At 38.0% G+C, this 16,101-nt stretch overlaps 1 protein-coding gene across 4 annotated transcripts in view; it reads left to right on the top strand.

Annotated features, from left to right (window-relative positions):
- The window catches only part of HACE1 (HECT domain and ankyrin repeat containing E3 ubiquitin protein ligase 1), a 125,607-nt gene that overhangs the window by 82,082 nt on the left and 27,424 nt on the right, over positions 1 to 16,101 (top strand). For all 4 annotated transcript variants that reach the window (XM_014591053.2, XM_006156943.3, XM_027775105.1 and 1 more), the window contains 6 exons: positions 320 to 654; positions 1,176 to 1,244; positions 1,472 to 1,559; positions 9,512 to 9,623; positions 9,724 to 9,821; positions 9,996 to 10,083. In XM_014591053.2, the coding sequence (XP_014446539.1) occupies positions 320 to 654; positions 1,176 to 1,244; positions 1,472 to 1,559; positions 9,512 to 9,623; positions 9,724 to 9,821; positions 9,996 to 10,083 (790 nt within the window). The remainder of the gene's footprint in view (positions 1 to 319; positions 655 to 1,175; positions 1,245 to 1,471; positions 1,560 to 9,511; positions 9,624 to 9,723; positions 9,822 to 9,995; positions 10,084 to 16,101) is intronic.

Here is a 16,101-nt window from a genome sequence, read left to right as displayed (position 1 = left end):
ACCGGGTCCGGGACGCGAACCGTGGCCGACTACGTGGGAATCCAGCGACATAGCCATTATGCTAACTGCTGGTTCCCTCTGTTACTTTTCATTTTCTCATTTTATTCCTTGGAATACATAAATGTAAATTAAACTTTTGCTGTAAGTGAAGAAATTGTCATATATTTTGTTGCTTACCTTTAGTTATTATTGTTGCATTTATTTTAGAAGATAGAACTATTTAGAGTAAATGTTCTCTTTCATAATGTTTGAGTGTGTGGATTTTTAAAAATTATGTAGTTTATTAATAATGTTTAAAAAACTTTTATTTTTCTCTTAGCCTCTGGAGTTGCTTTGGCACTCATTAGATGAATGGCTAGTTTTAATAGCTACAGAACTGATGAAAAACAAAAAGGACTCCACGGATATCACTTCTATTTTACTGAAACAAAAAGGTCCAAATCAAGATGCGACTTCTATTCGTCCATTTGAACCTCCAGGACCTGGGAGCTATGAAAATCTATCCACTGGCACAGGGGAATCTAAACCAGATGCTTTTTCAGGGAAACAGGAAGCCAATGCAGATTGTCAGGATGTTATTTCTATGACAGCTAACCGGCTAAGTGCTGTCATTCAAGCTTTTTACATGTGCTGTTCTTGTCAGATGCCTCCAGGGTAAGAAGGCTTTGGCTTATTTTTTTTTTTTTTCTCTAATTGATGAAGAAAAACTAGGGTATTTTTCAGTAACAACAAATAATTTATTGATTATGGGTTGTATTCTGACCTTGTTGTAGGATATTGATGAGCTAATCTAAGTCTAGTACAAGATATTTAAATTTTTAAGCAAATGATACATAAATTATCACTATGTAGAATGGTAAATGTCACTTTGAATAGAATTATTTAATTATATATTGGAAATGTGAGGACCAGAGATGCACAAAATTTCTTGGGAAGATTTTTTAAAAAGTCTCTTTTTATATCATCCATTTATAAGACCTCATATATGTTACTTCTTTTTCACTAATTGAGTAGGCATGGCTCAATTTTTGAAATTTATAAAGCTATTCCAAACCCAAGTTCCTTTTTTTGGAGGTCTGGTGGCCAGTTCAATTTAAAAGGTATTTATCAAGTTTACTGCGTCATATCACCAACCACTCTCCTCTGCATATTCTGATTCATTTGTGTTCCCACAGAATGACCTCACCCCGTTTCATCGAATTTGTCTGCAAGCATGATGAAGTTTTGAAATGCTTTGTTAATAGGTAAGGCATTTTGGGATTCATGGACTGCCGTGGTAGCCTTTATTCTCATTACTTAACGATTGCATCTCAACAGAAACAAAAAGGTTATTTCAGTTACTATCCAAAATTCATTTGATAAGTAAAGTGTAGTAGTTGTGAATTAGTAATATGTTTAATAATTTTTATTTTACTTAATGTTACTTATCCTTTTTCTTCATTAAAAAAAATATGTATTTTTTTTTTTTTAGAAATCCCAAAATCATATTTGACCACTTTCACTTTCTCCTTGAATGTCCTGAGTTGATGTCAAGATTCATGCATATCATAAAAGCACAGGTAAAAAAAATTCTCTCCATCTTATTTTTAGTCCATGTAATGAAATTAATTTTAAAAATTTGAACATTGTTTAGTGAGTAGTTTTTATGCTAAAAGCCTCCTTTAGTTGCAGAATGAAATTACATGGTACTTTAATAAGAGGAGTAAATATTTTTTTTCAAGAAATGCGTATTGAGTGCCTCCTGTATGCAAAGGCCTGAAATGAGATTCATGGGACACTGGTCCTATGAGACCTTGAGAGAACGATTTATCCCCGAAGAATTTGGAAAATACAACAAATTGGAAATTGGCCTCTTGGAAATTGGCCTCTTGGAAATTTATAAAGCACATCAATAGTGTATTGAGGACTTTGAGAAGCCCTTTGGTAAAAATAGTGATTTAACTTTGTTAATCCTCTAAACCTTAAGTTTCGATGGGAGTCAACAGGGAAGACGAACATTCTAGTCAGGGTACGGACTGGTACATGTAGATGGAAAACTATATAAAGCTATAGTGGTTACAGCAGAAACTGTATGTAGGTGAGGAGTGAAATATATTTCTGGAAAGGTACATTGGGAACTTGATTGCCACATTATTTTCTAGACTGTCAGGAGCCACAGATAATTTTATTCTTAAGAGAATGACATAATCCTAAATAATCATAAAATTTTAGACAGTAAATTGTCAGCTGTACAGGCTAGACCACTAGACCTGCCTAGTCAATTTATAAAAAAAGGTAATATATATGAGATCTCATCAATAGATGATATGGTTTAGTTAGTAGTTAATAAATATTAGATAATAAATATTGTAGGTACCTTTTTTTGAGAGAGATTTTTGCTATAGGACGTGTGCACTTGTTGGAGAGACAGACAGAGACATCGAAACGGAAATTAAGAAATCACCCCCAAGGGGGAATGGCCATGCCACAATCCCTTGTCTTTCATTCTCTTCCTGGCATTTTGGGCATACGTGCACACATACCCAGCATGAGTTTCAAGCCTCCTGGTCTGGGACTTGAACCACTGTTGGCCATGTGGGAGTCCAGCACCTTAACCGCTATGCCACCTGCTAGCCCATAGGTACTTTTTAGTGTGTTTAGGGATACCAACCCTTTCAGAAGTTAAAAATGCTAAGGACTAATTGTTATAAAATTATATATAGGGATCTTTTAACCCCTATTTAATGATGACGTAAGAGGGAGGGCAGTAACGATAATTACATGAATTGAATGCTGATTTTTGGTCAGGTATTATGTAATTTGCTTCATGTGAATTTGATGTGAAAGGGGTACTCTTACTGAAACTTAAGGTTAAATAACTTGTTTATTTAGCTTCTAGAATTTAAATCAGTCTGGTTCTTAAGTTCATATTTTTAGCATATATGACTCTCTTCAAGGACAAATGAGATAATAAGTGAAAGAAACTTTTAGGTTTTTATTTTTTCTTAAGCATATTTCTTCTATAAGAGAGATACAGAGAAAGAAAAAGAGAGCCAGGGACCCCCAGCAGGGGCCTGTGCTTCAGTCCACCCCTGCTTTTAGCCAGCCTAGATCATGGGTACACATACCTCGCTCAGGCAGGTCGCAGGATGTGAAACCAGGACTCCTTCCAAATGGCTTCAGCTGTATTTCTGTTGTGTCACCGTCTGGCCCCAACTTTTAGTTTTTTAAGAGAGAGAGTTTACAATTTAAAAAAACAATTTATCAAAATATTAAATATATATTAGATATATTAAATATTAAATATGATTTATTAAAATAGTCAAGTTAGGCATTGACAATGGTGACTTCAACCTCAATTCCTGGTTCAGTACCAATGGAAGTCATCTGTTTAACAGTCTCAGAAGGACTGTGCAAATCAATGTGTCACTTGTGGATCTTCATCTGGACATGATCCTATGTCTTAGAACCTTCACCACAAGGTATTTTTCTTGTAGTGATTCTCAGTCTTGGTAGGCATCCGAACTGGCCTTTTCACTTTGAGATTCTTTCTCTTTGCACCTCTGATTAAGTCAGCACACACTTTCTCCAGGGTCTTGACATTGTGGCTGGTTAAAGTAATTCTGATTCAGTGAATGGCCACTTCTGACTCCACAGATATTTTTCTAGTGTCTTTAAAAGCCATGGCTGTGGTGTGGCTTCCTGACCAACTTGTTCCTTGGTGAGGGTGAACAGCAGTGAGGCAGGAGCAGGAGCAGGCTGACCAGAACTCTGCGGATCCTGCATCTGCGTCTCCTGCATCTGCGTCTCCTGCATCTGCGTCTCCTGCATCTGCGTCTCCTGCATCTGTGTCTCCTACCCACTATTTTTAATACTATTTCTGGTTTTTATTCCTTTTCCTTTCCTGAGCAGTTATATCAAAAAGCATCTGCATTAGGTACCCACCTCATTAATCCAGAGAGGGAATTTTGTTGCCTGATGGAATCATTATGGTGTCTTAGTAGTGGTGGCACAGTATGGGGTTTCAGAGTTTGAGTGTGGTAGGGAAGGGTGTCTGTGGATGGGGGACCTTGCATGAGACTTGTGAGTTGTAGTGGCATACACAGGATGTCCATGTTAAGAGGGGTGGCATCAGAGTTGTTTGATGGAGCTCCAGTGGGGTTTCGGGCATCCTTGCAATGAGGGGACCATGTCAGTGACAGAGGTTGGTTAAATATACCGATGTGGAAGGAGCTGAGGTAAGGACTGATCAAATGTGTAAATAGGAGAGTCCAATTTCTCTCTGTTGGAGAAAGATATTACAGAATGGAAGCAACTGTGTACTATTGGATTTAAATGAAGAGATACCAGCATGAATTTATAGTTTTCAATCCATGGGGATAAATACAGCCAATCTGGCACCCAACTCTTGGTCTCTAAACGCCATTCTCAGTGAACTGAAGCTTGTGGGAAAAATGGCTAATTCCAGAGCTGGGTCAGAGAACGTTACGAGATGAGACTGGGGCATTTTGTTGTGCAAAGTAAGAAAGTGTTCAAAGAACAGTGAACTTCTATCAGAATGACTCAAAAGCCAGCTGGAGTGGACTCTACTTCTAGCCAGATCTGGAATTGGGGGAAAATAAAAATTAATAATAATAATAATAATGGCATCATAATATAAATAAAATAGGAATCTATGCATCTGTTTCTTAAGAAAGCAATGAATAAATGGAAAGTTTTTGAGAGGTGGGATATTTAACATAGCCTCAAGGTATTTCCCCACAAATTACTTACTAATCACGGAGAGAATAAAGAGGCTTTACGTGGAAAAGCTTGGCAGTGACTAAAGTCGACATGCTGTGTGCCGGCTGATAGGATGCACTGAGAAGAACACATCACTTCTGTGATACTCTTGCCCAAGATATGCACCCTTGTGTAATTATGAGGAAACATGAGACTGTCCCGTTAAGGGGCATTCTGTGACATTTATTGACCTGCCATCTTTGAAAGGCACAAGGTTATGAGAATTAAGTAAACCTTGAAGAGCTGTACCAGGGAGCAGGAGACGCAAAGAGACAGCACAGTTAAATGTGGTTCATGAATCACTTAGCTCTAAAGGGCATTATTGGAAAATTGACAAAACTAGAAATGGGTCTAAGGACTAGATATATTGATGTGCCACTGTTAAATTTCCTGACAGCGATTGTTGTTTTCTTTTTTTGTAGGATAATTCCCTCGTTTGTAGGAAATACACACATTAATATTTATGAGTGATTGGATAACATAAATTTAACCTCACATTGGAGAAAGATTATTTTTCACTCTACTGTACTTGGAAAATTTCTTTAACTTAGGGACTATTCTCCCCCACGCCCCAGAAAGTTAGGAAACAACTATCTCTGCTAAGAGATTGAGTATTTTTATTGGTAGTTTTCAGATGGTCAGTAGTTAAAGGAGGAAACATTTTGTATTGCCACACAAATACTAAGAGAAGCCTCTGTAATCAATCCTGTTTCATGAATTATTTGTGGAAATGCAGTTCAGGTACTCAGAAAGTTTACATACAAAAATGTGCTGTTTGGCTGAATAGGTGTTTGTGCAAATGTATGTGTTTTGATTTACAGGTACCTTCCTAGCTTTTTAAAAAACTTTTTTTTAGAGAGAGATTTTAGCCATAGGGTGCATGTGCTTGTCAGAGAGACAGAGAGACAGAAAGAGAGAAATCACCCCACAGGGGGATAGCCATGCTGAGGTCCCTTCTCCCTCATTCTCCTCTTGGGATTTTGAGCATGCATACATCCGTGCCCTGTGTGAGTTTTAGGCCACTGGGTCCAAACTCTAACCACTGTCAACTATGTGGGAGTCCAGCAATGTAACTATTATGCCATCTGCTGGTCCCAAGAATTTTTACATTAAAATTAATAATATGTGATAATAGGAATCCACCTCTTTATTGAACTTTCTGAGTGTTGACTCTTTTCCTAAGTTATTTCTTAGTGCTACGTTTTTATCTCCTGTAAAATGGGGATAAGATCTTTTTTCCATAGTGTTCTAAGGGTTGGATGTGGTGATGCATGTGAAGTGCTTAACATAGTACCTGGTATACAGGTGTTTAATATGTGTTAGCTAATTTGTATTATAATTATTTCTCCTATGTTCTGTGTGTGCATTATTTCATTTAATGCTCACAATTAGCCCTTGAAGTAGGTACTCTTTTCTCTGTTTTACAGGTGAGAAAACTAAAATTCTGAGAGGATTAGTAATTTAGCTAGTATCACAAGCCTAGTAAGTAACAGAGCCAGGATTTCAAGCCCTGTTTATCTTACTTCAAAAGCCATACTTAAATATGCTTCAGTGTCATACTTTTTCTCCCTACTTTATCACTGTTTTAGAAATAGTATTGAAATGTTAAGTACTTCATATTCCAGTCTGTTTACTAAAAATGAAAAAAACTAATTTGTGTGCACAGTAGTATATATGAAAACATGTAATAGTGCTTATTGAAGTGTGGAAGACTTAGAAGTATGGACAGGATTAGACATTTAATTTTATAAAAAGGAACATTTACTGAAAGAGTACATTTTTAAAGGCAGAAGTTAATCTCTCACCAGTTATCTTAATATTTTTATTAAGAATTAGTAAAAGGTGGTACAAGTCTTTTAAAGCAAAACTAATATTTAGTTTAGCTCAGATAAAGAAACTTACTGGTGTCCTAAAAACTACCTGAAAGATAAATTTTTCTGTGGTGTTCGATGGTATTGATTATGTTTATCTCTTGAAACTTTGAGCTTTTGTGTTTTGCACCACTCTCGTTGGCCTTTGACTTTCCTAGCTGTGTGTATCATTTGCTAAGCAAATTCTCAATTCTGACGTGATTGTGTAAACTTCTTTGTTCTTGGTATTTTTTTCTTTATATCTCTAATCTTTTGAACAAGAGCCCATATGCTTTCTGCAACCTCAGCTTTGCTCCTGGCTGTGTTTCCAGTGACTAAGGTGTAACAAACACCACCCAGTATTCATTCCAGTGATACTCCACAATAGCTTTAAAGTCAGGATGCATAAAACCATATTCATTATCTTTCTACCAACGCTTTCTAGGAAAATGGGAAGAAATTGTGTGGGAAGAGTTTTTCTTCTCAAGTTATTTCTGTTAGTAAGTTCTATCTCTAGGTCTTCTCGTTTCATCTTTATTCAAAGGAGTAATGTTTCTCGTATTTACTTCATTGTTTCACTTTCCTACCATGACCAGGACTTGATCACCTAGTCTCTTTCTATATTGGTGCTCATACTCACTTTCAGTACTCCATTTTTCATGTTACTCTCCTGATCAAATATAATTTTGAGGATCCATAATTGTGTGTTCAACTTATTTATACAAACACATTTCCTTGGAACCAGCAGATGGCCTAATGGCTATGTCGCTGGACTCTCATGCAGTCAACTGTGATTTGAGTCCTGGACCTAGTGGCTTAAAGTCACACTGGGCGCGTGTGCATGCATGCCGAAGATCCTGAGTGGAGAATGGAAGAGAAGGGATTGTGGTGTGGCCATCTCCCCTGGGGGGTGATTTCTCACTTTCTGTCTCTCTCTGTCTTTCTGGTGAGCACACGTGCTCTGTAGCAAAAACCTCTCCCCCCAAAAAACAAAAAAACTCATTTTCTTTAACACGTGTAGGGTTAGAGTTCTGGTTATGCCAGTGCCTTTGCTCCATCTTCCATGGAGACTCAGTTTCTTCTTCTGTGCCTTTTGTTTTTCCTCTCCCTTAGGCTGTTTGCCCTTTTTCCTCCCTACTTGAGCAAGTTCTACCCAGCTTTAAGTCCTAATTCCAACTGGAACCCCATTAATCCTTTGTACTACATCAACTGCAGTCTATAAATTCCGAGTGCATCTATAGTTTATACTTCTCTGTTGGAAATTGGTAGTACAGGGACCCGCAGGTGGCATGGAGGTTAGGGTGCTGGACTCCCACATGGCCAACCATGGTTTGAGTCCTGGACCTGGCGGCTTGAAAATCATTTTGGGTATATGTGCGTGCATACCAAAATCCTGAGAGGAGAAGACTCTCATGCAGTCAACTGTGATTTGAGTCCTGGACCTAGTGGCTTAAAGTCACACTGGGCGCGTGTGCATGCATGCCGAAGATCCTGAGTGGAGAATGGAAGAGAAGGGATTGTGGTGTGGCCATCTCCCCTGGGGGGTGATTTCTCACTTTCTGTCTCTCTCTGTCTTTCTGGTGAGCACACGTGCTCTGTAGCAAAAACCTCTCCCCCCAAAAAACAAAAAAACTCATTTTCTTTAACACGTGTAGGGTTAGAGTTCTGGTTATGCCAGTGCCTTTGCTCCATCTTCCATGGAGACTCAGTTTCTTCTTCTGTGCCTTTTGTTTTTCCTCTCCCTTAGGCTGTTTGCCCTTTTTCCTCCCTACTTGAGCAAGTTCTACCCAGCTTTAAGTCCTAATTCCAACTGGAACCCCATTAATCCTTTGTACTACATCAACTGCAGTCTATAAATTCCGAGTGCATCTATAGTTTATACTTCTCTGTTGGAAATTGGTAGTACAGGGACCCGCAGGTGGCATGGAGGTTAGGGTGCTGGACTCCCACATGGCCAACCATGGTTTGAGTCCTGGACCTGGCGGCTTGAAAATCATTTTGGGTATATGTGCGTGCATACCAAAATCCTGAGAGGAGAATGGAGGAGAAAGGATGGCATGGTTTGTCACTTTCTCTTTCTTTGTGTCTCTGGTGAGCCCACATGCCCTATAGTAAAAATCTCTGGGGAAAAAAAAAAGAAATTGGCATATATTGTTGTATGTTTATCTTACCTTTAACTGTATTAAGCAATTTTTTAGTGAAGAAATTAAGATTTTTACTGCTTCTATTTAGCTGCAGTGTCAGCATACAATAGGTACTCAGTACTTTCTGATTTTTAATAAAAAGTACAGTTCACTTGCAGTTTGCTGACTTGGCAGATGAACAAAAGGTAGAAACTTCCTTACTGCTCAGGGGCTCTTGTTCTTCAATTTTCAGGGTGGAGGAAAAGAAGAAAAAAGGGTGACAAATTGTTGCATGTATTCCAGAGAATGGAAATAAGAATAATGCTAAATGTAAAATACTATTGTGATGAAAAATTAAATAGAACAAGCAACATAATTTTTCTGGGTGTGAAAATTCATTTGAAAGCCTTGTCAAATTTTAAAGAAACAGTATATGTGTTTAATTGTATCTCTTATTAAGTTCTTGGTAATCTACTTGATCAAGTTTTCTCTGTTGTAAACATAGGAATTAAAATACATTATCTGGGTAGTCAAAGTATAATATTTCAGCTAAGATCTGCCTTTTGGTGAATTGTTATTGAAATGTTAGAACATAGGAACTGTTATTCTAAGTAATTATATATCGTATGTTGTTATAGAGTTACCATGTGTAGCTATTATTATCAATTAAGATCTAAGAATGATTATTTTTAGAAAGGGCATTTAGCGTGTTAGTTAATCTGTAAATTAGGTGACTGAAATACTGCTGACATTTTTTATTATTATTTTTGGGGCTAGCCATTTAAAGATCGCTGTGAATGGTTCTATGAACATTTGCATTCCGGACAACCAGATACAGACATGGTGCACAGGCCAGTGAATGAGAGCGATATCCTGCTGGTTCACAGAGGTAAGTTTTAACAAAGAAACTGATATACTTACCTGTGAGGCACGAAGTACATGTTATTATAAACTTTAATATGTAAAATTAACCAGTGCTACATATTTAGATTCTATTTTTAGGAGTAGCTGTGAAGTTGTGTCGAAAGCAAATTGTGCAAAGCTAAAACAAGGGATTGCTGTGCGGTTCCATGGAGAAGAAGGCATGGTGAGTATGAAACAAGTGACGACGTCACTGTACGTAAACGAGTGAAATGAACTTGAGTGAAGTTTAATATTTATTTGATAAAGCAAAAGTCTAATATGATTTTGTTGTTGTTACTTAGAAAAAAATGTAACAATATATTTCTGTTGATGTTTAATTTTATCTTTTTAAACTCAGGGTCAAGGTGTTGTGCGTGAGTGGTTTGATATTCTATCTAATGAGATAGTCAATCCTGATTATGCATTGTTTACCCAGTCAGCTGATGGTGAGTTGTATGGTTTAGATTATTTTTTCTTTGACTTGTCACATGTTTTCAGATTATTTCAGTATATTTTATATTTGGTTACCATAGTAGCCCTGTAAACTATTGAATATATTTCCAGTTCATAGAAAACTGAAATTCAGAGTTTTTGTTTATATTCATGCAGTTAATGAGTGGTGGAATCAGAAGTAATGTCTGACTCAATCTACTGTTTTTTCCTCTGAACACTTGGTTCCGAAATGCTTATCTAAAAGATAGCGCTGACCCTGAAGGAGTTCTCATTAGTCCTTTGTGAAATAAAACTAGATTTGGGACCAGCAGTTGGTGTAATGGCTATGTTGCTGGACTCCCATGTAGTCGACCGCAGTTTGAGTCCTGGGCCTGGTGGTTTAAACTCATGCTGGGCACGTGTGCTTGCCTGTCCAGGATCCCAAGAGGAGAATGGAGGAGAAGGGATTGTAGTGTGGCCATCACTCCTGGGGGGTGATCTCTCGCTTTCTGTCTCTGTCTGCTCTGTCTGGCGAGCACACACGACCTATAGTAAAAACCTCTCCCCCCCAAAATAAATAAATAAATAAAACTAGATTTATATTTGATATAAGGATTGATCTTTCGTCTACCATATTTTGAGTTAAAATTTCTTTTCATAAAATCGTGGTGCTAGGATACATATGGAAATATATATATTTTTTGAGAGATATTTTTGCTTTAGAGTGTGTGTGCTCACTGGAGAGACAGAGATAGAGAGATAGAAATTGAAAAATCATTCCTTGGGGATATGGCCATGCCACAATCCTTTCTTTTCCATTCTTTTCTCAGGAGTTTGGGCATGCACGCACATGCATCTGGCATGAGTTTTAAACTGGTCTGGGACCGAGCTGCAGTCAACTACATGAGAGACAGCAACCTAACCATTATGCCATCTGCTGGTCCCAAGTAGTTGGATTTTTAAAAAACTCTAATTTGGAGCAATGAAACTTGACTTAACCCTGTTTGAGTTTCTAGGTTTTAAAATTTACTGATTATGAAAACCAAAGTCTAGAAATTAAGATGTTAAATTTTAGCCTATAATCTGGTTATGTTTACTAACTTTATTTTCAGTCCTGTTAAGAATTGACTTGGCAGGACTAGTTGGTGGCATGGTGGTTAAGGCACTGGACTCCCACATGGCCAGCAGCATTTCAAGCCCAGGACCCAGCAGCTTAAAAAATCACTCGGGGCATGTGTGCCTTCATGCCAAAGCCTGGAGAGGAGAATGGAAGAGGAGAGATTGTGGTTTGACTATGCTCTCTGAGGCAGGAGTGATTTCTCATTTTCCCTCTCTCTGTCTCTCTTCCCCAAGTACACATGCTTTATGGCAGTAACCTAAAAAAAAAGAATTGACCTGGCAACTAAAAAGCTCATATTTAACCATATAAAAGAAGTAAAGAGTTCTCTTTGCTGAAATGGTGTTTGCAACTTATAGTGTTGTAATTTGCTTTTGTGGACTAAATGGGAATGGTTACCATCTCATTTGTATGAGGTATATTGATAAGCTCTCTAACTTAATAAAGACTTAGCTTCCAAGTAAAGATAGCATTTCAGCTTTCAAATGCTTTCCACAGTTGCTTGTTTTCCTGAAAATCTTTTCCTTCTCCAGTGTTTGCATTCTTTTATTAGTTGTAATTTCTGATTACTTTCAACTAAACTGGCAGCAAATTCCCATTTAATAGGAAGGCTGAGTTTAGGGGCAGCAAGCAGGGCTGGACCATAGTGCAGCTTAGAAGATGCAGTCATCACCTGTGCAGGGCGTTCCTTGGCCCTGTGAGTGAGTGATATCATGGAGGGGTATGGAGTGATACATATGGGGGGGAATGAAGTGATACCATGGATGGAGGGGTATGGAGTTATATGGAGGGGTATGGAGTGATATCATGGAGGGGTATGGAGTGATATGGAGGGGTATGGAGTGATACCATGGAGGGGTATGGAGTGATACCATGGAGGGGTATGGAGTGATATGGAGGGGTATGGAGTGATATCATGGAGGGGTATGGGGTGATATCATGGAGGGGTATGGAGTGATATGGAGGGGTATGGAGTGATATCATGGAGGGGTATGGGGTGATATCATGGAGGGGTATGGAGTGATATGGAGGGGTATGGAGTGATATCATGGAGGGGTATGGGGTGATATCATGGAGGGGTATGGAGTGATATGGAGGGGTATGGAGTGATATCATGGAGGGGTATGGGGTGATATCATGGAGGGGTATGGAGTGATATGGAGGGGTATGGAGTGATATCATGGAGGGGTATGGGGTGATATCATGGAGGGATACAGAGTCTCTAACTCTAACTCCTGCTTGTTTGCTCTCAGGTAAAGTTGGTGTCTTTGTGATTTTACGACAAATACAATGAAGCACCTACTGGGGTTAATTACTTAAGCTTCATATTTAAAGAGACTTAGCATTACATTTTAGACTTATTTATTTTCTTTGTACTTCTTATTCTGAGCCTATTTAGTTTCATACCTGAAAAATAGATTTGTTAGGCATAGTTAGTATAGGTATTTCCTCAGTACTACAGATCTACAGATTTATAGCAGAGCATTTGTTGAAACACAAAGTTTTTTTTTTTGGAGAGGTTTTTGCTATAGGGCCCATGTGCTCGCCAGACAGATAGAGAGATAGAAAGTGAGAAATCACCCCCCCAGGGGGGATGGCCACACCGCAGTCCCTTCTCCTCCATTCTCCTCTTGGGATCTTGGGCATACACGCACACGTGCCCGGCATGAGTTTAAGCCACCAGGTCCGGGACTCGAACCGCAGTCGACTATGTGGGAGTCCAGCGACATAGCCATTACGCTAACTGCTGGTCCAGAAACAAAAAGATTTTGACTTGTTCTTTTTGTGAGCCACATACTTGGGGTCATGGTGTTAATACATTAAAATATAGGTGGAATATTTCCTTGTTCTTAATGATGAAAAGACTTATGTTTAGGAAGTAAGGATTCCTAAATGTGAGTAGTGTTTGGAAAGATCTATTATTTATAATTATTTTGTTTAATTAATTATTTTTTTCTTTTAGTTTGCAATAGGGTCAATGTGCTTGTTGGAGAGAGACAAAGACATAGAGAGAGATAAAGTAAAATTGCCTCCAAGGTAGATGACCACACTACATTCCCTTCTCCACCGTCTTGGGATTTTGGGTGTGCATGCACACATCCTGGGATGTTTTACAAGCCACCTGGTCTAGGACTTGAACCACTCAGTTGACCATGTGGGATCCAGCCACCTTAATCTCTGCATCACCTACTTGTTCCTATAATAATTTTTTTAAAACGTGGTTTTTACTCAAAGTGAAATGCTTGGTACAGAGAAGCAGGCATAGTATAATGTTTGGGAGTTTAGCCTCCAAGGTTATACCGAATGTGAATCCTGGCCCTACCACTTTTTTGGTATGATCTGGAGACCATTAAACTTAGTTTTTAAATCTGAGTTTCCTCATTTGAAAACAATGATTAACTTGCATTATAACATAGTGAGAATTCAATTACCTGATATGTGAAAATGCTTAGGTCAGTATCTGGCACATAGAAAGCATGAAATAATTATTATTGTTATGCTGTGAAAATGATTTTTCTTCTGTGAGGTCATGAAATTAGCTGGCAGGGTCACAAATACTTGAACTTTAAAATTTAACATAAATTTAATCTTCTATTTTAACTATTTTCAAGTTAATTGCTATTCCTTTCCTGAAAATTCTCTCCCTATTTGTTTCCTTTTTTTCTGTTAATTTCTCCTTCCATTTTTTTCAAAACTTTATTTTTTTTTATTATTATTATTATTATTCTTATTATTATTATTATTCTTATTATTATTATTATTCTTATTATTATTATTATTCTTATTATTATTATTATTCTTATTATTATTATTATTCTTATTATTATTATTATTCTTATTATTATTATTATTCTTATTATTATTATTATTCTTATTATTATTATTATTCTTATTATTATTATTATTCTTATTATTATTATTATTCTTATTATTATTATTATTCTTATTATTATTATTATTTTTAATTTTCTATAGGGCATGTGTGTTCATCAAAGAGAGAGAGAGACGGAGGAATTAAGCCTCTAGGTCTGGGACTCAAATCACGGTTGGCCATATCAGAGTCCAGTGCCTTAACCACCACTCCACCTGTTGACCCCCATACTCTTTTTTTGCGGGGGAGGGAGAAAGGTTTTTGCTATAGGGCTTGTGTGCTTGCCAGACAGAGGGAGGCAGAGAGGCAGAAAGTGAGAAATCACCCCCCAGGGGGGAGGGCCACGCTGCAATCCCTTCTCCTCCATTCTCCTCTCGGGATCTTGGGTACGCACGCACGCACGCATGCACACACGCCTGGTGTAAGTTTTAAGCCACCAGGTCCGGGACTCAAACCGCGGTCGACTACATGGGAGTCCAGCCACATAGCCATTATGCTAACTGCTGGTCCCCTCCATACTCTTTTTAAGTACCCAGATTTTCCAGAAAGTACTTTGATAAATAAAGAATTGTACACACAGCTAGGGAGGAAAGTAGAGTATATTAAAAAAATCAATGCTGGTTTATTAGTAGTCCTGCGCATTCACTTTTTTAACAGCTAAAAAATATTTATGATTTTTCCTAGGATATTACGTTTTTGGAATTATATTTGTTTTCGAAGTCTTTTTCTGTCTTTGTTTAAAAGTCAAAGTAGAGCTTTGGCTTTTAAAATACAGCCCTACCTCATAATTGGAAATTATTCTCAAAAATTACTTAACAGTGAATGAGTATGTGTATGTGGCTTTGTTAGGTCATTCAGCCATAAACTTCCAAATTTGTACCTTGTATTTAAGTTAACTCGTCATGGAAATTTAATTGGTGTCAATATTGATAAAGACTAGCCAAACACCAAGTGAATTGTTGCCAAAATATGTATTCTGAATGACCCAACATTTTAATTTTCTAATACTTTCCCACTTATTCTTGATTTTTCTTTGATGTTATTTCATTTGATTTACCAGTTATTCTTTCCTTTAGTTCAGGTGCCTAGGAAAGTAGTACAGTGCCTAGGAAAGTAGTACATAGGATGAGCTTGTTTCATATTTGTTGAATGAATGTGTGAATTTATAACCCAAGTCAGTTTTAGGTGATTGGAAAAGTCATGTTTTTTCTGTGTAAAAATGTGTCATGACTTTCCTGCCAATCCAGTAGTTATCACAGAAGAATACAGAAGAAGAGTCATGTAATATAGAAGTCTTGGCCTTAGTTTTTTTTTATTGCACTAGATTTTCTTAAAAGAGTTTTTTTTTGTTTGTTTTTGGTTTTTTTGAGAGGTTTTTGCTACAGGGCGTGTGCCCTTGCCAGAAAGAGACAGAGAGACAGAAAGCGAGAAACCACCTCCGGGGGTTATGGCAATGCCGCAATCCCTTCTCCTCCATTCTACTTTCGGGATCTTGGGCACGCATGCACAGGGGTCCTGCATGAGTTTAAGCCACTGGGTCTGGGACTCAAACCATGGTTGACCACATGGGAGTTCAGCAACATAACCATTACGCTAACTGCTGGTCCCTAAAAGAGTTTTTTATTGCAGTAAAATATGCATAACATAAAATTTACCATTTCAGGGAACCAGCAGTTAGCATAATGGCTATGTCACTGGATTCGCACATAGTCGACTGCGGTTTGCATCTCGGACCCGCTGGCTTAGAACTCATGCCGGGCGCATGTGCGTGCATGCCCAAGATCCTGAGAGGAGAATGGAGGAGAAGGGATTGCGGCATGACCATCCCCCCTGGGGGTGATTTCTCGCTTTCTGTCTCTCTGTCTGGCGAGCGCACGCGCCCTATAGTGAAAACCTCTCAAAAAAAAAAGTTACCATTTCAACCATCATAAAGTGGTTAAGAACATTTACAATATTGTACAACCATCACCATGATCTGTTTCCAGAATCTTTCCATCACCCAAAGCAGAAACTCTGTACCCTTTAAGCAGTACCCCCCCCCCC

Source organism: Tupaia chinensis, unplaced genomic scaffold (genome assembly GCF_000334495.1).
Source record: "Tupaia chinensis unplaced genomic scaffold, TupChi_1.0 Scaffold000527_1, whole genome shotgun sequence".
Classification (NCBI taxonomy): Eukaryota; Metazoa; Chordata; class Mammalia; order Scandentia; family Tupaiidae; genus Tupaia; species Tupaia belangeri.
This window is presented reverse-complemented; position numbering and strand designations above follow the sequence as displayed.